We start from the raw sequence: 21,686 nt of genomic DNA, 5'->3' as shown, positions 1-21,686 counted from the left end.
TATCTAAATATGTCAACAAAACCATCAATTAGATTCTGTTGTTATGATGATATAATGTGCGATGACACCTAAAAAACAAAAGTAATCAATGAGCTAATCAAAACCTATAAGCTTAGCTTCAACAAGTTCTTATCAGGAATATTTGTTTTATGTATAATCAAAACCTATACAGCCTTGAGGTGAAGTTAGGTCGAGCTCAACAACTAATGATTCACTCTCAAGAATTTAATAAGGAATATGAAGAAATCTAGAGAGAAGCCACACATAACTGAAATAAGAGCATTCAACAACTAGACAAACCTCTCAATGCTCTTTTAATACTTAGAGAACACTGACAATGGGAAACACTCAGCAAGCAACAATGTTTACGTCGCATGGTTCCACACTTGACACTATCACATGCTTTGTAGGGCTATTTACTTTTTTTTTTTACTTTGAGAGAAACTATAGCAACAGTAGAAGTTGAAGAAGCAGTGACAGAGCATTTACTGGATGACTGTTGGAGAGCTCGGAACATTTTATGCATTCATTGACTAAAAAATAAAACAGAGTTTGGTCGTTTCACAAAGAAAAACAGAGCATTTGCTTTCAACTATTATGATCCATTAGAGAAGTAGAGAAAGGTTAGACTTTTCTTCAGAAGTTTGCTGCCCAACTCGGATGACCAAGTTGAGGCGGAGGAGAGGGCACAACCCCAACTCCGACATTACCACCAAGCCCAGGTCCCATGTGGTGCAGATTCGCCATTGCACCAGGCTGTGGCTGGTGGAAGAGACCCTGGAACTGCATTTGAGATGACTGTGTTGCTGCTGCAGGGGCGTTGAAGGATGGATGTGCTGTATGGGATGGTAAATAAGCACCGTGAGGCGTTTGTCCAGCTACGTTGTAATATGGAGGAGACTGAAGGTTTGAAAGATTTCTTGGGTTCTGCGTCCAAATCTCAGAAGTCTCAGCCTGTTGTGTCCCATAAAGAAACACAAATCAGATATATAAAGCATAACGGGTCAAAAAAAAAAACTGAGGTTCAAGAGGAACATAATCACACCCTTACCTGAGGGTTTGGAACGTAAATGTTTCCATCTTTGTATTTCATGCGAGATGGATCTTCAAGTCCCATGGCATTGGGAGGACTAATCTGATACCCACTAGGACTGTTGTAAGTTCCAAAACCCGCAGGACCACCTGGTACTGGTTTGAATTGCTGGATGCCATACTTAACACCACCATTTGAACCGGGATGAGAACCACCTCCAGGCATCAGCACATAGCTATTGCCATTTGAAGGATGTGCATACGCCGCTGGGTTACCCGAGTAGCCTGGCATGGGCATCTGGGGAACATAGAGTGGGGAGACGAACTGACGGTAAGGCATGAGACTGGGAAAATGCGAAACATGTACTTGCGGGTACATCTGTTGCTGTTGCATTGACGCCTGTTGCTGTTGTTGCTGTTGTTGCTGCAACATGGGAATCGTAGATGGAGGGGCGTTGTTCACCATGTGAGTACTGAATGCCTGCTGCATTAGCAAAAGCATACCTAGTTAGTTTTTCTTGGCCAATGAAATGAACGAGAAGCAAGCAGCAACGGTAGTAACAGAAATTACCTCCTGCTGCTGCTGAGATGGTAATCCTTGTCCTCGTACGTTTTCGTCCATTGTCTGACCAAAATACGGGAAGTCATAACTACCGTGGTTACCATATGCCTGCTGGAACGGGACGAGAGTGTCACTTTTGAGCAATTGAACTTCCGAGTACTCATCCAAATTGTCAGGTCTATGAGCCTCCTCTTCCGGTAACAGTTTCTCCGATGGAATATCGATAGGCTTAACCCCCGGACCATCTTCTAAAGTATCTGGAGAAGTAATTGGCGAACTGCAAACATTATCAACGAGTTACTTGAGGAAAGATACAACTGATCTTAAACTTTACTCGAGATGTAACAAAAAAAAACAAACAATACCACCAACTGTTAGAACTTACCTACGATCAGATTCTCTAAGTTCTTCTGAAGAGCATGATTCTTGTAAAGCAGCAGGTTCTGAATTCACTGAAGAACTAAAATCTTGAACGAAGCTACCAAAAGTAAGCTGGCATCGGTCAGTTTCTGGGAGGCGAATATGATCTGCGATGATGACATTCTGGGTTTCACTGATGTGAACATGTGAAAGCTTATCTTGCAACTTAACAGCCTCTGACTCCAAGTTTATAGTATTATCAGCAAGGCTACGAGCCTGAGACTTTGTTGGTGTTCCAATTACTCCAGGGTTATGTTCAACGGGTTTCTGAATCGATTTAGGCTTCCACTCCTTGTTCTGTGAGACCCCTGCATTAAGTACAGGTTCATAAAGAATATCAGCAGTCATGCACAAAAATATAGTGCCTCCTTAAGCAAGATGATTGGCAGGAACCAAGTCAAAATGGCACAACGTCCATTCGAGTCACTAATACTTGCATATAAATTACCTTTTGAATGGCCAGCAACTTGTTGTGTTCTAGCATATTGGCTTCCTCTGTTCCCACGCTGCCTGTTCAAAAGAGGCCTATTCTTTTCCACACAGCTGGGCAAAACAGACTCTCGTGGAGTAGTTTGGCTGAGTTGATTAATCTTTGAATTTGGGGAAGATGATCGATATGCATTTGGAGTCCCAATTTTTGACAAAGCACCAGGAGATGGATCTTTACCAATACTTTCAGAAGGTTTTCCACCAAAGCCCCCACCTCTTACTTCACGTTTAATAGCTCCCACAGGTGATGATCTAGAAACAGGAGACGGTACATGAACTGGATCTGTGGAGGACGGATATACACCAAGAACTGAATTGGTTGATGGCAATGTAACTCCACGGGATGTTTCCTTTCCATCAGAGAGTTCTTTTCTGGTAGGATGATGGTGTAGTGGAGCAATTTCAGTATCGCTGAGCCTGACATCTGCTGCTGCATTACAATCTTGGCCAAAACCTTGAGCCCCAGAAGAATGATGATTGCCTAAACCACCTGTTGAGCTGGTAAACAATGAAAATAGAGCGACAATCTTATTTTCCGCATCTAATCAAGCAAAGCTTTTTCTCGAAATCATAAGATAACATGTCCTTGGTGGGCTCTCTGTTTCCCAACTCCCAAGAAGTAACATGTTAAGGGAAACTAAAACAGTAATAGGATGCCTAGTGCCTACCAGTGAACTGTGCATATAAGCATTCTTCTCTCCGTCTACCAAGATCCAATACTAAAAAACTAATGTTAAAGGGTCTTACTTAACTTATTCCTTTTGGAAAATTATAGCTACAGCGACATAACTCCCTTATAGTAACATTAAAACAACCGTTAAAGAGTATCATACTATCATGTTATTGAACATGTATAAAGAAAATAAAACAAGCCAAGTCAGTGATAGAAACATACCCCTTTTTGTTCTCAGTGGCCACTACGTTGCTAATATTTGATCCATAAGACTGGGCGGAGGAATGCTTCAACTCTCCATCAACATTTGGATTAGACCTGTTGTCTCTAACAACACGAAACTCTCTCTTGGATCCTGCACTAACATGAAACAAACAGATTCAGACATACAAAACAGCATGTGTAGATGAATGTGGCCAATACAGTACATGATACTTGGAGGGTTCAAGCCAATCACAAAGATTCAAAAATCAATAAAATTTAAGACATGCATTACAACCCAGTTTCTCCTATTTTTACTTGACATCTATTCAAAAACCAATAAAAACCAATAGTGCCACAGGCGTAACGAAAGACACGGGCAAGAATATAATCATCAAGTTGATTTACCAGTAGCAGGATTTCTCGGAAATGCATTTCGCGGAGCAGCGTTCCTAGGGAAGACATTCCTATTGTAGCCTCCTCTCCGAACAACATTATGTTCAGGCTGTGCGCGGGCTTTCACTTCACTAGTAACACTTTCAAGAGGTCTCCTAGGAAATGCATTTTGTGGAGCAGCGTTCCTAGGGACGACATTCCTGCTGTAGCCTCCTCTCCGAACAACATTATGCTCAGACTGTGTACGAACTTTCACTTCACTGGTAACACTTTCAAGAGGCTTCTTTACGTTGGCAGGCTCAACCACCACTGCATCCTGAAGCCAAAGGACAATCAGTACAAAAAAAAAAAAAATCAGAAGCACGCAAACAAGCACTACTAGCACTATTGAACAACAAACAAACAAACAAGTCAGTCCCTTTCTTTGTGAGCTTTACCTCTTTCTTCCTGTCTTTTCTTCTCTTCACCTCGTGAAATGGATCTGAACAAAGAAACCAGCAAAGACGATTACTTTCAGAATCAAATACCAAAAAAATCAAAACTTTTATGTAACCAATCTAACATCATCCACATAAGCACGCAAAACAAGAAGTTGTAGCATTTCGTGTGATCACAGAGCAAAACCTTGATGAATCAGCTTCTGAACAGCCTCGTCGGCGTCCATGTTAGATTCTTTCAAGGCTGTGTAGATATCGGCGTCGGAGTGGTTACCCACGATTTCTTTAATCGATTCAATCACCTTCCTCTGTTCTTCTTCGTCGTCGTCGGGTCCCATCACCCGATTATAGCCGGTTCTGGACTCGGACACCATTTACCGATCGAATCAAAAGGATCGATTAGCAAAACGAATTTTATGATCCGCGCAAGTGAGAGATCGTTGCTGAGTGATTCGAGACTCTTAAACCCTAAATTGAGAAACAGCAGCAGCTCTAGGGTTTCGAATACGGAGAAGAAACGAGGAGAAGAAGTCGTTGCCACGTGTCAAGAGAGAAGGGAAAATCAGAAACTGGATAGATGGGAAATGACTGACTTACCCTTGTAGATAATTCATCTGAATTGAATTCAAACATGAATTTTAATTCTTTTTTTTTTATAAAATATAATTCACTTTAAACGATTTGTTTCTTTTTTTTAAATGAAAAATCTTTGTTATTCAACCACAAATTTTAATTCCTTTAGAATTCAATATAATTGGAGTTTTTGGCATTAAATTTAATTAAACTATTTATTTAAAAAATAATTTTGCGAATTTTACAAGATTTTTAGTGAGTTTAGAATATTTCAGTGGAATTCTTTAATTTAAAATTCAAATCTCATGTTTTAACTGAGGTTGTAGACTAGTTTAAATAAAACCATAGTAAAATTTCCAATTCATGTGTTGTGAAGTGAGCTTATAGTTGCATATGCATTATCTCAAACCAAAAGAGTTGTATTCCATCAAAATGTATAGCTTTTCTACAAGTAAAAACATTTTAATTTTTTTTTTAAAAAATGCTTTTGGGTTTTGCTATGTCAGATTCTTGTTGCAGAGAGCATCACAAGTACTGCTGTTGTATCCGAGCTCTGTTCTCTTCCCACCACAATCTTGCCTTCGTTTCCCCAAACCTCTCTCGGCTACAACAACAACAACAAGAAGAGAAACAAATGCTGTCAAGTGCTTTCCTTATTCAAAAGGGTAAAATGAGTTTTTGTTGTTTTACCTGAAGCGAACACGTCTAAGCTCACGACTCCCATCTGGTAAAGCTCTGACTGTGATGTAAACACCGTCTTCATCTTGTTCTACCCATTCTGTTTCCATGTCACTCGCGTTACTTACAGAAACCTCCTCTGAATGATCTTCATCATCTTCCTCTGAACCACTACTTCTTGCGGACATATCAACCGATGATGATGTCTCGGTTTTGGTCCCACTTATGCTATTAGTAGAGAGCTTCGGCGTCGTTGCAAGACCAGACGAATCACGGTACCGACTCTGTGTTGTTGGTTGGTGAGCGAGTGAGCCTTTTCCTCGAGGGCATTCTTTGTGTAACGGTGGAGTTACAGGACTGTTCTTGCTAGAGCACTGGTACACACCAAATTAAAGAATCAAGACATGTTTTTAATGAATGGATGTTCAGGAAGAGTGTAAACCTCATCTTTGGATCTAGGAGGAGCTGTTGGAACCGGGACACTCTGCTGATTAACCTGCTGCACATTGTATAACTCCATCACCTTCTCAAAATTCTCCCCCCACCATTTCTGAGCTTCCCCTTTATCAAACATCTCACGGCTACAAGCAAACAGAAATTTTTATTAAAATAAAAAAAAAATCAACAAATGAAGATCTGTCTTAGTCACCAATCAATTGAACAGTAACTCAACATATGTTCTAATCATCAATGAGAACTAAAAGTGTCCCTTCTTTGATGATGCCATGAAGAAAGTTAGTTAGCTACTCTCATTACATGTCCCCACCTATGTACAAGTTTCACTAAAAGTCCCCACACACAACTGTTCTTGGAGTCTCCATTTAAAGATCGGATTCAACAACCAAAACATAAATCTCTATCTTTAATATCAACTTGTACTTCCTCATAAGCTTGTCTCCAGGAAACACATACATTCTCTATCTCCCAAGTCAAATCAAAAAACATAATGGATTAAAAAGTTCATCTTAACCTGAACCGGATCCGTTTGAGATCATTCCCTCCCTCAGGCAACGAAACAAAAGTGATGAGGACACCAGGCTCCACTTGAGCAACCCATTCTTTAAGCTCTTCCTCCATGAACAGTGTGGACTCTGTCCTACCACTTATGGATGATTCAGGTGTGCCTTCTCCGCTCAAAAGCCCTTTTAGCCTTGACTCCATTTCTTTCCCTAGAATCTTGGGCGTCGAGCTTCCGCTTCTTCCAGGTCTATTGTACGCGTAATGGAACCTCCCAGAAGGTGATGCGGCAGCATCTGAACCACGGTGGTGGTTCCGGTTCGAAGAAGAGCCTGAGCACGGTTTGCAGCTCTTGTAAGAACCTGATGCTTTTACTGCCAAGTCTTTTAACTGAAACCAAAACATGGTTCTGTCTCAAAAGAAACAAACAGAGCTATAAAAGAAGTGTTGTTGTTATCTTACTTGTGACGTCAGGGACTTGATGGTCTGCTTAGACCTGGGAGTTCCAAGAACTCTGTCGTCTTCTTCCTTAGATCCGCCGTTGTTGGTGTTTAACTGCTTCGAGCAAGCTATGCACGTGAGCATCTCTCCCTCTATCGTTGTCTCTCTCTCTTCCTGAGGATTAAAGCCTGAAGATATAAGCAAAACCCATTAGACCACTTTCTCAAATCTAAAACCTTTTTCAGACAAAACATAATAAAGACTCAACCTTTATGCAAATGTAGCTCCACCACTGCACTTGCAGCTATAGCTAAAATTAATTGGTTTCTAGACTAGTGTATCACTACCATTGAAGGAAGGTTGGTAGAGGGAGGGGAAGGAGGAGAAACCGTTACGGCAGCGTAAGATTAGGACAGAGAGGATATGCAGATCAGAGTTATGAACGGTTCTGCATTAAAATAAAATAAAAAAATCTCTTGGATCCGTTCTTTGCGGAGTGAACCTTTTTTGACTGGTGAGAGATTGAACGAGAGAGACACTCTTTTGTGAAATGCGAATCCGAGTTCACAAGCAAGCAACATGCGAGAAAAGGGTTTAGGTTGAGAGAGAGAGAGAGAGAGAGAGAGACTTTGAGATCGTTGGACAGTGCGAAAGTTTTTTGCGCACAAGTCGTGGTGTCTTTGTGTTCCTTCCTACTTCTTCTTCTTCCCCTTTTTATTGTAGTTTTAGTATCTGAGATTTTACCACGTTTTTGATTTTATGTGTGTTTTGTCGCTTACAGAAAAAAATTTGATGGGTGAAGGGAAATAAATGGTAACTGTGAGTGTGCGGTCTTGTAATAAGAAAAATCTGTGAGTGTGCGGTCTTGTAATAAAAAAAAATTAAGATTACTTGATTCTCAATAGTTTTGTTATTTTGTACTGGATTTTCTTATTTATTGAAAGCTGGAACAACACTATTTGATCCATCTCTGTACTCATACATAGTCATGCCTGTATCGTATAGAGAGAACACAAAATTATATAAATCCAAATCAATAAGTACACAGCCTAACTGCTTGGAAAAGAAATGTACTGCTTGGAAATGTGAAATTTTGGAACAAGCAAATTCAAAATTACTGTATCCTCTTTGCTTTATCCGATTATTTCCTTTTTAGGTTTGAATTATATAGGAGAAATCTAGGTTGTATGGAAGCTTTGTCGGACATCCGCTTCCTGTTTCGGAATCGGAATCGGAATCGGAAACTTATAGAAGCTCTAGGAATCTCGCTTCCAATGCGTTTCCAAAAATGCCTCTTTAAAAACACGTTGGAAGCTTACGATTCCATTTTGGAATCACGCTCCCGTTTAAAAAAAATACAATATCATAAATAAATAAAAATATAAGAAACATTGTTTTTATATAATAGTGAAATAGAGAATATATATACACAAGCATTAAAACTAATACTATATATTGTCTTTATGCATTGAGGGTTTATTAGAGATATATTATCTATATTCAAATATATTATGTTAATTATTTACAAAATATTAAAAAATAATTAGTTTAATAATATCTTATAAACTTAGTTTATGTATAGTTTCACGGTTTTAACATAAAATAATTTAAAATTATTATAAATGAACAATTTTTTTTTAATTTGAATCATATAATTTTTAGACACATTTGTAATCTATATATTTTGAGATATATATACGTTTCCGATACTTTTCCACTTCCTACTTTTTAAAAAAATTTCGCTTCTACGCTTCCACACGATTCCGCTTCCGCGTATCCGCTTCCGTTTCCATGTAATATAGGGAGAAATAGAGCTAAGAAGCAGTGCAAAATATCCACGCCGTGATCAGAGATTGACACGTGCAACACTGAATGATTCTGGCTGTCGGATTTTGCAACCCACGAAAAGAAAAAGGAAAACAAATTGCAAAGAAAAAAAACGGATGTAGTATGTAAAAGAAAAACTAATGTAGTATATGTCTTAGGGGGGTGTATTGAATTAGGGGTTTTAGAAGATTTTAGAGTGTTTTTATTTTGGTGTGTTTTAAGGTGATTTTAGAGTTATTAGAGTGGTTATGATAAAATATTAAAAATAAAAACAGAATTCCATATATAATTTGATTGATTTTTTCACCTAAATTTCAGAGTTGTTTAGGTGATTTGAAATGTTTTTTTGTCAGTTTGCTTTTTGTTTACGAGTCTCTCTATCAACTCATTCATTTTTTTTTCAGTTTGCAATTTCACTCGTTACTAATAAACATCACACAAAATACATTGCAAGGTTTGTTTATGTATTAGAAGACTTGATGCAAATTTTCAGTCACTGTTTTCTGCAGAAAGTGATGTTCATTTTTCCTATGATTTTGCGGTTACAGCAGCAAGTTTCTCTCTTGTTGAGCCAATTTAGTGCCAGCACCTAGAACTGCAGAGTGTTGTCATCAAAGATTGTTCAGCAAAACTGATGAAATCAACATGCTTCAAGGCTTTTGATTTCACATCTACCAGAGGAAATCCTTGCAAGATCATGGATGCCTTTTGCAATTCCGTTAACACGTCGCTTGATTCAAATGCTTCCAAAGCTCAGAGCCTCAAATAGTTACAGATCTCCAGAGGTGATGCGAAAAAGAGTCATTGAAACTACTGCAGTGAAGAGTTTGTACTGAAAAACCTTGTATAGACTGACCCATTCAGTTTTTTTCTTCTTTTTGTGAATGTGAAGCTTCTAATTCTTTAGTTTGTATATTCATCAAAGCTCTGACTTTTATTTTTATATATTTTTGAAGTTAAGGATGAGACGTGAGAGTCTCACCTTTTGCAGCAGTTGTTTTGTGGCATATGAGCTTTGGTTTTTTCTGGGTTTGAAGTTGAATGAATTCCTTTGTGGAGAATTTACTGAAAAGGAAGAATATGGAGAATGAATTCCTTCAAGTAGGTTCATACTGTTTTTTTTTTGGGTTTGAAATTGAATGAATTCCTTTTATCTAAATTTGATATTCTGCTTCGTGCTAATAAAAACATATTTAGTCGATCAATGATACTTCGGATTCTACATAGTGACAGTCTTTATCTAAAACTCAGAGATGGATTTTTCCTGGAAGCGGAAATCACCCACCGAGCAAGAAGGCCCTCCGAACAAGATGACGTTTTGTTCTTACTCGACAAGGTACGGCATTATTTTGTTGAATGTTTTGTTTTTTTCTTTTTAATTTTTAAGCTTCTTTAAATACCATATGTAGAGATGGTATTATATATTGGACTGTTTTTAACTATAAAAAAGAGTGTAAACTCTCCTAAAATCTTAATCAAAAAGTTTCTTCCTAAATATTGTTTATAATTGAATAACAGTGGATTTGATTTAGTTTTTGCAAATTGTAAATTCAATAACAGAGAATTGCAAGTGATTTTAAGTTACTTTGCCCAAATTCCATGTTGAATAACACTTGATTTGGAGAAAAAAATAAAAATCTTCAGTTGAATAACAAAAGATTTTAACAAAATCCCAAAATCTCTTGAAACTCTTGTTTCAATACATCTCCCTTATTGTCAATTTTGTCAATTACAAGTATTTAAAACAATTCAAGACAGTTACTTTGGGAAATGTTTTGACATAATAATGGTTAAGATTAGTAATTTTATCAGCTATAATTTCAAATTTCAAATTCTTGATACTTTGGAAAGTGTATTCAATCTAAAATTTGAGGTGATTTGATTTTTAATAATGTTTTAAATAATTTCAATTAATTGCAAAGATTTAAGTGACTTTTGTTAAATCACTCTAAAATATTACTTAAAATCATGAGATTTGGGTTGTAATTTTTTTAACAAAGAAACTCCACCCAAACACTCTAAAATCATTTAAAAACTTTAAAACTCTATACTTAAAATATCTTCAACAACAACCGATTTCATAGTACTTTATAAAATGTCAAGTTCAATTGGATTTTAAATAAGTTTTTGAAATTCATGTTTGAGTAATAGTGAATTTTTAATTTTGATACAAATCACCTAAAACACTCGATTCAATACACCCCTCTTAGTACTTTTATCAGCCATAATTTCAAACAATATTTTGATATATTATTATTTTTTCAAAATATATTATTATTTATTTTTCATGTCGTTATTATATATCATATATGTGTCACCGTATAAATAATCATATTTTATATGTATCATCATATTAATAATAGTTTGTATGTACCATCATATAAATAATCATATATATTATATTTTAAATTTTTAATGTGAAATATAAAACCTTAATTTAAATTGGTGCTTAAAATTGGGTTTTGTATTGTATTTTTGAAACATTTTTTTATAATGGTTATTAGAAAATATTTTAATAAAAATCAAATTCTGAATACATGTATATTTTGAATCAATTTTTTGATATAAATCAATTTTAAATTATTATTTCGATTTGAAATATGTATATAAAGTTTAAATTTTGTTTTATGATTATTTTAGACAAATATGTTTTAGGTAATTTGATTGGGTCGTTTTTCATATATTTTAAAGATGACCCAAATAGATAGTTTCTCGTAATAAAATGGACTTCCAATATTTCTTAATAACATAAGATCATTTACTCTTTTTTTTTCTTAACATACTGCTATTTATATTTCCAAATAACATTATATTCGTTTTCTAAACTGATATTCATGTTTCTAAATAATTTTCAAAGGTATTTCTATTTAATATTTTTTTCTAAATATGGTGTTATTTGTTTTACATGCCACTATTATACATCATATATGTGTCATCATATAATTAATATTATTTTATATGTATCATCATATAATAATTATATAATTAATATTATTTAATATGTTCCATCATGTAATAATCACATATATTATATTTTTAAAACTTAATGTGAAATATAAAACCATAATTTTAAGTTGGTGTTTGAAATTGAGTTTTGTATTGTATTTTTTATATATATTGAAAACATTATTTATACTGGTCATTGAAAAATATTTTAGTAAAAAACAAATTTTGGATATATATACATATTATTTGAATCAATATATATATATATATATATATCAATTTTAAATGAATATTTTAATTTGAAATATGAATATAAATTTTAATTTTTTATGATTATTTTAGACAAAATATGTTTTTAGATAATTAGACTGAAGAATAGTATAATTGACTTAAAACCTTTTTAGTAATATAAAACCTATTACTTTTTTTAATATAATGTTATCCATATTTCAAAACAACATTATATGTAACAAAATTCGATTCAACAGAAAAATAATTACAGCAATGAATGATCAGATCGGATACTGGAAAATACTTATTCTATTAGAACATCAACATCAACACAATTATTAAAACATGTTATTAGTTATTTTACAAAAACACAAATATGAAAATTAAATTTCTAAAGTTTGTTAAACAAAAAATATATCTACTATTTGAAAGACCAAAATCTAGTTGGTATTAATTGTTTACCATGCCACGTGAAAGACCACTGTTTTCTCTTTGTTTACACATCTGTGGCATCTCCTTGACTCCTTCCTTTTCAATGTTTTCGATTGAATCTTTGTTCTTATATAGCTACACCTATATTAGCTCCCATATTAATATACTATCTGTTATAAGTAAAACACCTCACAAAGTCACAATGATCTCTGTTTTTTTCGGGACCAAACTCTGTTCTCTCCCACGTTACGTATCTAAATAATTTACTTCTTGGTAGTTAAGTGTCAATTACTAGTATTCAGAAGTCAAAACTATATGTTGCATTCCTGAATTGAATTGAATTTACAATTTTTTTGTCACGTGTGCAGTTTCGTATTTATAATTACTCTTAAATAATTTTTATGCGCCACCCTCTCTCAGTCCCCCACACAAGCCATTTAACAAAAAAAAGTTATATTCATGCCGTCGGTGTTGGAATTCAACTCAAGACCCTTTTTTGTTCGAATAAAAACTCAACTCAATACCGTACTTAAGTTTAAGATGATTTCTCCTACTTAATTTTACCAGCTATATGATCATTAGTATTTTTATTCCTAGCTTTATGGCGTTAAGTAATATAAGGCACCTTGAACCTGAAAAGGGCATAAAGTGAGATTGATCTAAAAACAAGTCATGATGAGACATGCAAGGAAGCATGTAATCTTCTAGATTCAAGCTTGTTACAATAATATTAACTCATGATTTAAACTTTACAGAGTCGTTTTCCAACTAAGTCCATCAATTTGCCCCCTCTCCCCCACCTTTCCGTCTCCTTCAATGCTGAAGTACTTCCTTTTAAAAATCATTTATAAACCAATCTAACATTAACCGCGTTGTTAAGCAAACCATGCACTTTTCAAAGTTCATTTAAAATTAAAAGTACACTAGATTTTGACCCGCCCTTTAAAGGGCGGGTATATGTTTTGTTTTATGTTTTTTTTAAATGATTTAATTTAATTTGTGTGTGTTTATAATTATATTAGTGTTTAATATTAATTTAATTTAATATATTTTTGGTGACTATATTCAATATGTCAAGTTGCATAATTATACACTTGTACCATATGCATTTCAGAAACCATTTTAAAACTTTATTTCTAAAGTTTGTAACATATTATATTTACTTAGTAGTTACCTAACATAATTTAGTCAAGAATATTTATATCTCAATCGCCCCAAAAATAAAAATCTCATACTCTATTAGACATGATCTATATACTCGAACAGTTCTTAAATTATTATATTCGAAAACTAATATCAAACTCAACCCGCAACTAAAACCGAATAATTTTTTTGAAAAATGTTTAAAGAAATATTGTTTAACATATTCTGTTATATATATATATATATATATATATATATATATATTGGGTTAAAATGGTCTTCACTAACTTTAAGTAAAATCACATTTAATAAATATTTTTTATTCGAATAACCTATTTAAAACCCGTTAAACTAAATGAGTTTATATGAATATTTATTTCTATTAAAAATTCACTTAAACCGGTTAAACTCCGTCAATCATAAAATTAAATTTTAATAGTAACCCGCTTCCACCATTAATTAATATTAATATTAGTTAACTTTTAAAGTTTCATAAGAAATATAATATCCTATGTACATCACGTCGTTTATTTTCTAAAAATTGTATCATGGAAATGGTACTTCGTTTATTTTCCAAATCACAGACCTGTCTGATAAATTCAAAACTTTATTTGAAAGAAAAAAGTAACTGTTTTTGGTAGGAACAGTTATAACGTGGATTTTAATAACTTTTAGAAGGTGGTTATCTAATGTGGTTATATGATATTTAGATAAATCATCTAAATACAGTTATAAAATATGTTGGACCCAATTAATATCAGTTGGACATGTTGAAAAATTAATAGTATTGATGCTCAACGCTTTGATAAATCTCTTTATTCTTGCTAATTTCTTTCACAAAAGGTAAAACTATAATCCTTTTTGTTTTTACTAAAAGCATTGCATAAATGATAAAACAGACGTTCTGGTTGGCTAAGGTAAAGGAGATAGTGCAAAGAAATGAACAACCACAAAGTTTGGGTCTAAATTCAGTTAATAACCGACGCTGAGCCCATTAATTCTTGGCCCAAATATAGTCAATAGCCCGCTCAAATCCAAACCGTCACAAGAAAGAAGAGTCCATCTAAGTTTTACCATGCACTTCTCCGTAGCTGATTCATTTCCCCCCATACATCGATCTGTGCCGTGCCGCAGCTCTTCTCTCTTTTCATCATTTTTGCTTCACGCAATCAAGCCTCCGAATCGGTTAACCGTCACTCTCTCCGCGCGCGATTCTCAGCTCCGTAGCGAAACCCTAACTCGCTCCGGTTTAACCCAATCGATCGAGCTCGTCCCTTCTCCGGAGCATTTCGTTTTGTAGGTTTGTGCCGCCGGCGAGTTCGTTTCGGATCGGGATCGATTTTTCTTTTTTGAGGTAATGAATGATTAGGAATCTATTCTCTTTGATCTTGTGTTTATTTCGCGTTATCGAGGTAGATTTTTTGGGGATTTGGTGATTCAGGTGGTCGATTTAGGGTTTTGATTTACTGGAATAAAATAGATTACGTTGGAGGATCTCTTTAACAAATAGATCGATTATGTGCACCAAGAGTTCACACCTGAACTTAATTGTCTACGGCTTATTGATTGCTCTTAACTATTCCTTTTTTCTTTAACTCCCTTACTTTGTTTAGTTTGAACAGTTTGAGGCTGCGATGAATATGCAACCCGGTCTTCCGTCTAAGTCTTCATCAAATGGATCTCCATACGTAAGAGGAGAAAGAGAGGGAGTTCTGAATAAGGCCAAGTCTGTAAAGTCGCATCCCGCAAATACACTGAATGCAGGTTAGCTGTTTATATATACTCTGTGATGTATCTATCTGCAACATCATGTTCTGAGTTCTTATGTTTGTTAATGTATATATTCAGCATCCAATGGGGAAGCTGGAAGCTTCAAGGGGCATTCACGCGATGGTTTAGTGTACCTCACCACGTGTAAGATTGGGCATCAGGTGGAAGTGCATCTCAAAAATGGATCGGTTTATAGTGGGATTTTCCATGCTGCTGATGTGGAGAAGGATTTTGGTGAGGTTCTGAATCAGAGTTTCTTTTGTTTTTTTGCTTAGATATGTGAATGTGAAGCATAGATATACATTACTATCTCTTGCCATTTTTTAAAGTTTCTTTGAATTTTCCAGGAATCATTCTAAAGATGGCATCCTTGATTAAAGATGGTTCTCTAAGAGGGCATAAAACCCTTGTCAGAAAGCCACCTTCCAAGACATTCATTATTCCTGCTGATGAACTTGTCCAAGTTATAGCTAAGGTGTGTTTGCTTTTATTAGTAAAAGTCGATCTTTTTTCTGTTTTAAGTTTATGTCAGTGCGTTACATGGCACTATGGCAGGGACATTACGTTGAGATTTGACATTTTAATTTCTTATATAATCAATGTTTGTGTTAGGATCTCTCCATATCCAGTGACGGTATGTTGAATGCCGCTCAGAGTGAGAAGCCGGGGGAACTGTTGACGGACTCCTCTATATCAAAGTTGTATCATGTTGACCAGGGAAGAGAGCTTAAACCCTGGATACCTGATGGAGATGTTCCTCAGGGTCTGGATAATGTGTTTGATGACCCTTGGAAGAGGTATATATACACACATATTTGAATATGTTGCAATATTTATTGGATGCGTGATCCTTAGACCATTGTTTCTTAGCTTAACGATGTATGTGAGAGAGTGATGGGAATGAATAGATTATTTTTTTGTGATTGCACTTTGTACTGGTTATGATATTCCTTTTGGAAAGCTCTGATCTTTCTATCCCTCTGTTGAGCTAGTTTTTTTTTTTAGTGAGAGCATATTAGCTTATTGTGGGGAAGAGCTTTGGTGAATGTCCATAAGTTTAGGAAGACTATTGTTTCCGTATCTCTCATAACTTGACTATTTACAGGTAGTATGCTCAGCTGATACGTTTCTGTTTGTAGGGGTAGGGGATGGGATCAGTTTAAAGTGAATGAGTCACTGTTTGGAGTCAAGAGCACTTTCGATGAGGAAATCTATACCACAAAACTTGACAGAGGTATTCGGACTAGAGAGATGGAAGAGAGAGCCCAGAGAATCGCGAGAGAGATTGAGGGTGAAAATACCCGAGATCTTCATGTAGCAGAGGTGATTTTTGGCGGTTTTATTTGCACAGCCTGATCCCTACGTTTTTTGTTGTTATTATATAAATTCAGATTTCTAATTGTTCGTTGCCTGCAGGAAAGAGGCTTTCAGCTCAATGAGAAATTTGATATTGACGAGGAATCTAAATACTCAGCTGTCCTTCCAGCTGATGCATTTGATGATAGTGGGTTTGATGAGGAGGACGACGAATTGCTGGACACTTGCAACGATGAGACTTTTGGTGGGTCATCTTCTTCTACTGTCCAGAAGCCAGCTTCTTCTAGTGGCAAGGGATATGAAGAATTACGGGTACGGTTGAGTTCTTTTTTTTTTTGATAATAGTTTCTTCCAGAACAGTTGTTGATATTGAGATTCATTTTCATTCAGGATGCCAGTCAGCCTTCTCGGAATAATACAAATGTAGATCAAAGCTGCTCTATATCCGATGATCATGCTCAGCACCTTCCCTCTGAACAGCGATCCAAAGATTTTTCTGCCTCAGGCAGCAGTATCAGGTCTTTTTTCTTTCCATCACCTTGTGGGCTACTAAAAAACCTGCTCTCACATTTGGTTTCTCTTGACAAAGCAGTGAGAGCCAGTTGGGTGAGCGAAGAAACAAGAATAATCCAGAGTTTTCCCACAGTAACAGAGTAAATTCACCTCCATGTTTTTTATGCGTCTTTAATCACTGATTGCGTTTGGCAATTAAATCCTCGTTCTATTATTTTTTAACATTGGTTCTTTGGCTTCCTTTCTATTAACACAGTCAGCTGAGGAATCAGTTTCTGGTCATGGAGGTATACGCTACTTCTTTCTTGCTCTCTTTTCTATATTTGTTTATCCGTTTGAACAATTTCATGCCCACAGAGTCTGAACTTGTTTTCCTGTTCTACACGTAGAAATACCTTTTCATTTTTACAAGCATGTCTCAAGTTTTTCACTCGGCCTGACACTTACCATTTATATTCACGTTTATCTCAACTTACTATATAGTGGCGGTCAATAATGTTCCAGTGATGGTGGACTCTTTTTAAGTCGCCAAATAGAATCTAGAAAAAGTTATTTGTGTACACAAGCACGTGAGTGTTAAGAATATATTGTGTGTCTGGAATATAGATACCAAAGAAGGTGCAAAACTTGGTGGTGGTGGTGGTGGTAGTGGAACCTCGGCGTGGAAGACTGTTGCTGAGAAAGAAAGGCAAGTCAGTGAAGTTTCTGGTAAACCAAAACCTGAAAGCTTTACTGGGTCGGCTTCAAGAAGAAGTACAGAGAGCCGCCCAGGTCCTTCAACATCAAGTCGTCCTGGACTATCACCAAGCTCATCAATTGGTTCTTTGTCATCATCTGAAAAGTCCACTCTTAATCCGAATGCAAAGGTTATTTTTTAGTTCAAACTTGATATATAATGTGTAATTGTTATCTATTTTAACTAATCACAAGAGTCGTTGGGTGTGATCAGGAATTCAAACTGAATCCAAACGCAAAGAGTTTCAAACCAACAGCTGCTGCGCGACCTCAGCCTCCAATGGCAGATGCATCATTCTACTACCCTGCTGCACCTGCAGCTGTTCAGCAGATGCCTGGAATGCCTCTTGGTTACGGAGTAAGTTCCAGGGTGTTTGTATACAAACCTAAACTCAATACTCTGAAAACTAATCAGAAGTGTCTAAAGTTCGCCATGTAAAATTTTGCAGATTCAACCGCAATATCCAGGACAGCAGCAGGTGATTTATTATCCAGGCCACCAGCATCCTCAAGCCTTCTATCCTCCAAATGCACAACCCCAGGTATGAATTGACACTAACAACACAAAATTATAACCATATCAGTATTCACAAGAGATCATCAAAAGTATAAAAGAAGAAGTGTAATGGGTTTTGGAATTGTTGTGATGTTTTAGTTTCCGCAGCAACAGCAGCAGCAAATGATGATGGGTCGTCAGCCTAGGCCGCAAATGGTTTACATGCCGCCGCCTCCATACCAGCCGGTTAGTTATATATTTCCCTCTTCCTTTTTTTTTTGTATTTATGTTCAAAGTGTTTTAGCTTTTAGAAGCTGAGATCTCGCTCGCTCGGTCTCTGTGTGTGTTTACAGGAAAATCCATATAATCATGGACGAGAGTAATTAACCGATGGTGATATGATGTGTTGTCTTTTCTTTTTTTTTGGGAAGGATGTGAACGAACCCGCAACCCTCTGTTTTGGTTTACGTTCTCTCCTTTTTTTTTTGTTTCTCTCCCTTTCCTTAGCCAGTCACTGGATCTATTTTCTCCTTTTTAAGATTCCCCGGTCGGATTTTTATCTCATTTAAGAAAAACAAAAAAAAAAGAAGCCAAAAACTATCTACAGTATTTGTAATATATTTGTATTCTGAAGATATACATATTTTAGAGTTTAGGTCTTTCTCATGCGTCGTCACTGATTCGTTAGCATTTTGGTTTGTGTTGCTCAAAAAAATGAAACTTGTGAGTGGTTTAAGAGGAAAAGAAAATCTAAGCACGCAAATATATTCTTGTATCATACAAGAATATATTTGCGTGCTTAGATTTTCTTTTCGTTATTTTGTTGTGCTCACAAAAATATTCGTTATTTTGTTATGGGCACGACGTATCATTTAGTAAGAGACGTTAAACGTTGCTATCCATAGCTGGTCTCTAGAAAGTAACATCATAATAACGAATATGGAGTTGTGGGTAATGTCGTTGAGACTATTTTGGTGGGCAGCAAAACAAATCATACCTAATTTAGCTGCTGCATATCATTTTTGTAATTGGGTTGAGCCATTTGTGTTTTTTTCTTTCCTTTTGACGATTCTCACTCAACATCCAAAAACTAATTTGCCTTGTTAAGTGGAGATTCTATCAGTCACTCGAGTTTATGAATTATGATTGCTCACGAATCTTCATCTAGAAATAACGTACGAGTATATTTTTAATAAGAAATGGGGAAAAGGATACTTCTCCTTGCATGACTTAATTCCGATTTACTTTTAACCATAAAATAAAATAAAAAATGACATAGATTTTTGAAAGGCTTTTGATTGATTGCGTCATTAAGATAACTTCCACCAAAACTTTTGCTTTAAGTTTTTTTAAAATCTACTGTTCTTCGGCATGATCGGTATGGTAAACTGGTATGGACCATTGGTTTTAAATCTATTCTCAACTAGTCGTTATCTAATTATTGATTCTTAATTATTTTTTATTTAGGTATTATGTTAAAATATCGTATAGAAAAGGGGACCCGAAACTCCGACAAAAACTTGAGACTAACGACAAACAAAAAGGAAGGGAAGTGTCTATGTTGCTTGTGAGTTGTGACGTGTTTCATCTTCCAAACCATACGTGAGTATCACGCGAGATCGAGAAGCGCGTGGTTTTAGAACAGTAATATGGCGGCTGTGAATTAAATATTTTCAGACAAATTTTTCTTCAGACATCAGAAACCAACTTTATACATCTGATTAATCTCTTATCTTTTTTTTTTTTTTTTTGGTCAACTGATTAATCTCTTATCTTTCAAGTATTTGTACTTCAAAAGACTTCTCCTAATATTTGAAGTAAGAACTATCATTTCCTAGAAAAAGATTTTATTTGTAAAGTTCAGTTCACTAAAAATTTGCTAAATGGATTTTATCTGTTGAGGAATAAAACAAAAGGAAGATAAGAATGATAAATAATGTAAAAACGAATAATGTTAATATTAATGTAACTAGTGTCACAGTGAATTAGTGGTGGAAAGTTGGTATTGCAGAAGAGAAATAAAAGTAAGGTTAAGCTTTCCTCTCTAGCCAATAACACTCAATATTCAGAGAAAGTGAAAGAATTCAAAAGGAAGAAAGAAACCATGTTTTGAGGAAGGAGACATGCATCATCTCAACCTCACATGATTTATATTTTGACTATTTGTACTCTGCTCTGAGAGGAAACATACCCATTTTTGGGTGATTGGTAGGTAAACAAACGCTTTGTCTGTCTCTTTTTTTTGGGTATGTTATATTTTTTTTTCTAGTTTGTTCTTTTGAACTGGATCATTAAAGTTCGAGGTTTTTTTGATATTTCCATGGTTATGTAGTTACTGTTTCCAGGATTCTCTGTGATTGATTTTTTTTTTGCATGTTCGTGCTTTTTGTGAACGTTTCAAATGACTTGATCTGACTTGTTAGTCCGTCGGTTTTCAAATTCAGAATCTTTGCTTCCTATTTAGTTTCATCATCGGATCTGATTTTTTTTCCCTTAGATCTGTTGTTCTGTTTTTGAATCAAGAACTGTTTTAGATTCGTTCCAATTGATTTATGACTAGTGGTTTATACTTTTTTTTTTTGAACCTTTAGTCGTTTATACTTTTGACTGGGTTATATTGTCTCTTTTCATTGATATATACTATGGTCCGGAGCTAGATTAGCTTACTGAAGTAACGTTTTCAGATAATGCAAGAGTTCCATAGCAAAGATTCATTGTCTAGTCCTACAACTTCTTGGGGAAAATCCATGTTCACTAACTCAAATGTCCAAGGATCATCATCATCATCCATGACCGACAACAACAACAACAACACGTTAAGCTTGATGACGATGGAGATGACGTCTACCCATTTCCCAGGGATGAAACGAACTGGTTTTCAATTGCAGGGCCATGATGATTCTTCCTCTACACAATCCACTGGAGGAGAGTCATTTGGTGACGTTGCAAGTTTGGGGGGACATAATAGTAATCGTTGTGGCCACAACTTTGTTACCCATCTCTCAGGTTCAACTTTCAAATTTTACTTTTGCACAAAGAGAGTTCACATGCATTTGTAATGTTAGAATAAATAGGCCTGGGCATTCGGGTCGTCGGGTCGGGTTCGGGCCGGGTCCTTTCGGGTCCGGGTCTTTCGGGTCTAGGAGTTTAGGACCCGATAGAGTAATTTTAAATTTTCGGTTCCGGGTCGGTTCGGGTCGTACCGGGTCCGGGTCGGGTCGGGTCTTATATAGTTGGACCCATTCGGGTAACTAGAATTTATCGGTTCGGTTTTGGGTCGGGTTCGGGTCGGGTTCGGTTCGGATTCAACCTAAAAATACCTAAAAATACCAAAAAAAATCTGAAAATATTAATATATCCGAAAATATTTGACATTTTATTTAAAATTTGTGTTTTTATTATATTAAAATGTGTATA

General features: G+C 35.6%; 3 protein-coding genes across 6 annotated transcripts; 1 reads left to right on the top strand and 2 right to left on the bottom strand.

Annotated features, from left to right (window-relative positions):
• Positions 1 to 505: 505 nt before the first annotated feature.
• On the bottom strand, positions 506 to 4,714 carry LOC130504065 (uncharacterized). 2 transcript variants are annotated; one of them, XM_056998631.1, is made up of 9 exons: positions 4,398 to 4,714; positions 4,211 to 4,254; positions 3,786 to 4,089; positions 3,399 to 3,531; positions 2,463 to 3,001; positions 1,980 to 2,322; positions 1,604 to 1,871; positions 1,052 to 1,516; positions 506 to 954 (listed from the first exon to the last, which is right to left on the bottom strand). In XM_056998631.1, the coding sequence occupies exons 1-9, from the start codon at positions 4,582 to 4,584 to the stop codon at positions 637 to 639; spliced, it is 2,601 nt and encodes an 866-aa protein (XP_056854611.1). In that variant the 5' UTR covers positions 4,585 to 4,714; the 3' UTR covers positions 506 to 636. The 2 variants fall into 2 exon arrangements, with proteins under 2 accessions (XP_056854611.1, XP_056854612.1); XM_056998632.1 differs by having other exon boundaries at positions 1,052 to 1,513.
• Positions 4,715 to 5,164: 450 nt separating this feature from the next.
• Positions 5,165 to 7,669, bottom strand: LOC130504064 (protein Brevis radix-like 2). The gene is made up of 6 exons (XM_056998630.1): positions 7,128 to 7,669; positions 6,881 to 7,047; positions 6,432 to 6,808; positions 5,904 to 6,042; positions 5,474 to 5,835; positions 5,165 to 5,387 (listed from the first exon to the last, which is right to left on the bottom strand). Exons 2-6 carry the CDS (start codon positions 7,001 to 7,003, stop codon positions 5,309 to 5,311), a joined length of 1,080 nt encoding a protein of 359 aa, XP_056854610.1. The 5' UTR covers positions 7,004 to 7,047; positions 7,128 to 7,669; the 3' UTR covers positions 5,165 to 5,308.
• Positions 7,670 to 14,536: 6,867 nt separating this feature from the next.
• LOC130504066 (polyadenylate-binding protein-interacting protein 4-like) lies at positions 14,537 to 18,928 on the top strand. Of its 3 annotated transcripts, none has more exons than XM_056998634.1 (15): positions 14,537 to 14,792; positions 15,061 to 15,202; positions 15,287 to 15,442; positions 15,556 to 15,683; positions 15,821 to 16,005; positions 16,348 to 16,531; positions 16,625 to 16,837; positions 16,916 to 17,043; positions 17,115 to 17,178; positions 17,295 to 17,325; positions 17,645 to 17,904; positions 17,988 to 18,131; positions 18,223 to 18,315; positions 18,429 to 18,515; positions 18,623 to 18,928. In XM_056998634.1, the coding sequence occupies exons 2-15, from the start codon at positions 15,073 to 15,075 to the stop codon at positions 18,650 to 18,652; spliced, it is 1,833 nt and encodes a 610-aa protein (XP_056854614.1). In that variant the 5' UTR covers positions 14,537 to 14,792; positions 15,061 to 15,072; the 3' UTR covers positions 18,653 to 18,928. The 3 variants fall into 3 exon arrangements, with proteins under 3 accessions (XP_056854614.1, XP_056854613.1, XP_056854615.1); XM_056998633.1 differs by having other exon boundaries at positions 15,052 to 15,202; XM_056998635.1 differs by having other exon boundaries at positions 14,538 to 14,792; positions 15,052 to 15,202; positions 17,118 to 17,178.
• The last annotated feature ends 2,758 nt before the right edge of the window (positions 18,929 to 21,686 follow it).

Source organism: Raphanus sativus, unplaced genomic scaffold, assembly GCF_000801105.2.
Source record: "Raphanus sativus cultivar WK10039 unplaced genomic scaffold, ASM80110v3 Scaffold1339, whole genome shotgun sequence".
NCBI classification, from domain to species: Eukaryota; Viridiplantae; Streptophyta; class Magnoliopsida; order Brassicales; family Brassicaceae; genus Raphanus; species Raphanus sativus.
The sequence above is the reverse complement of the archived record's forward strand: the minus strand, read 5'-3'. Positions and strand labels throughout refer to the sequence as shown.

Excerpts from the sequence above, each read along its gene's own strand:
- LOC130504065 (XM_056998631.1), bottom strand. The coding sequence starts at position 4,584 with ATGGTGTCCGAGTCCAGAACCGGCTATAATCGGGTGATGGGACCCGAC. Across the intron at positions 4,090-4,210 it reads GAAAAGACAGGAAGAAAGAG|GATGCAGTGGTGGTTGAGCC; the intron begins GTAAAGCTCACA and ends CTTTGGCTTCAG. Across the intron at positions 1,872-1,979 it reads CTTAGAGAATCTGATCGTAG|TTCGCCAATTACTTCTCCAG; the intron begins GTAAGTTCTAAC and ends TAATGTTTGCAG.
- LOC130504064 (XM_056998630.1), bottom strand. The coding sequence starts at position 7,003 with ATGCTCACGTGCATAGCTTGCTCGAAGCAGTTAAACACCAACAACGGC. Across the intron at positions 6,043-6,431 it reads CTCAAACGGATCCGGTTCAG|CCGTGAGATGTTTGATAAAG; the intron begins GTTAAGATGAAC and ends GTTTGCTTGTAG. Across the intron at positions 5,388-5,473 it reads CTTAGACGTGTTCGCTTCAG|CCGAGAGAGGTTTGGGGAAA; the intron begins GTAAAACAACAA and ends TTGTTGTTGTAG.
- LOC130504066 (XM_056998634.1), top strand. The coding sequence starts at position 15,073 with ATGAATATGCAACCCGGTCTTCCGTCTAAGTCTTCATCAAATGGATCT. Across the intron at positions 17,179-17,294 it reads AGTTTTCCCACAGTAACAGA|TCAGCTGAGGAATCAGTTTC; the intron begins GTAAATTCACCT and ends CTATTAACACAG. Across the intron at positions 17,326-17,644 it reads ATCAGTTTCTGGTCATGGAG|ATACCAAAGAAGGTGCAAAA; the intron begins GTATACGCTACT and ends TCTGGAATATAG.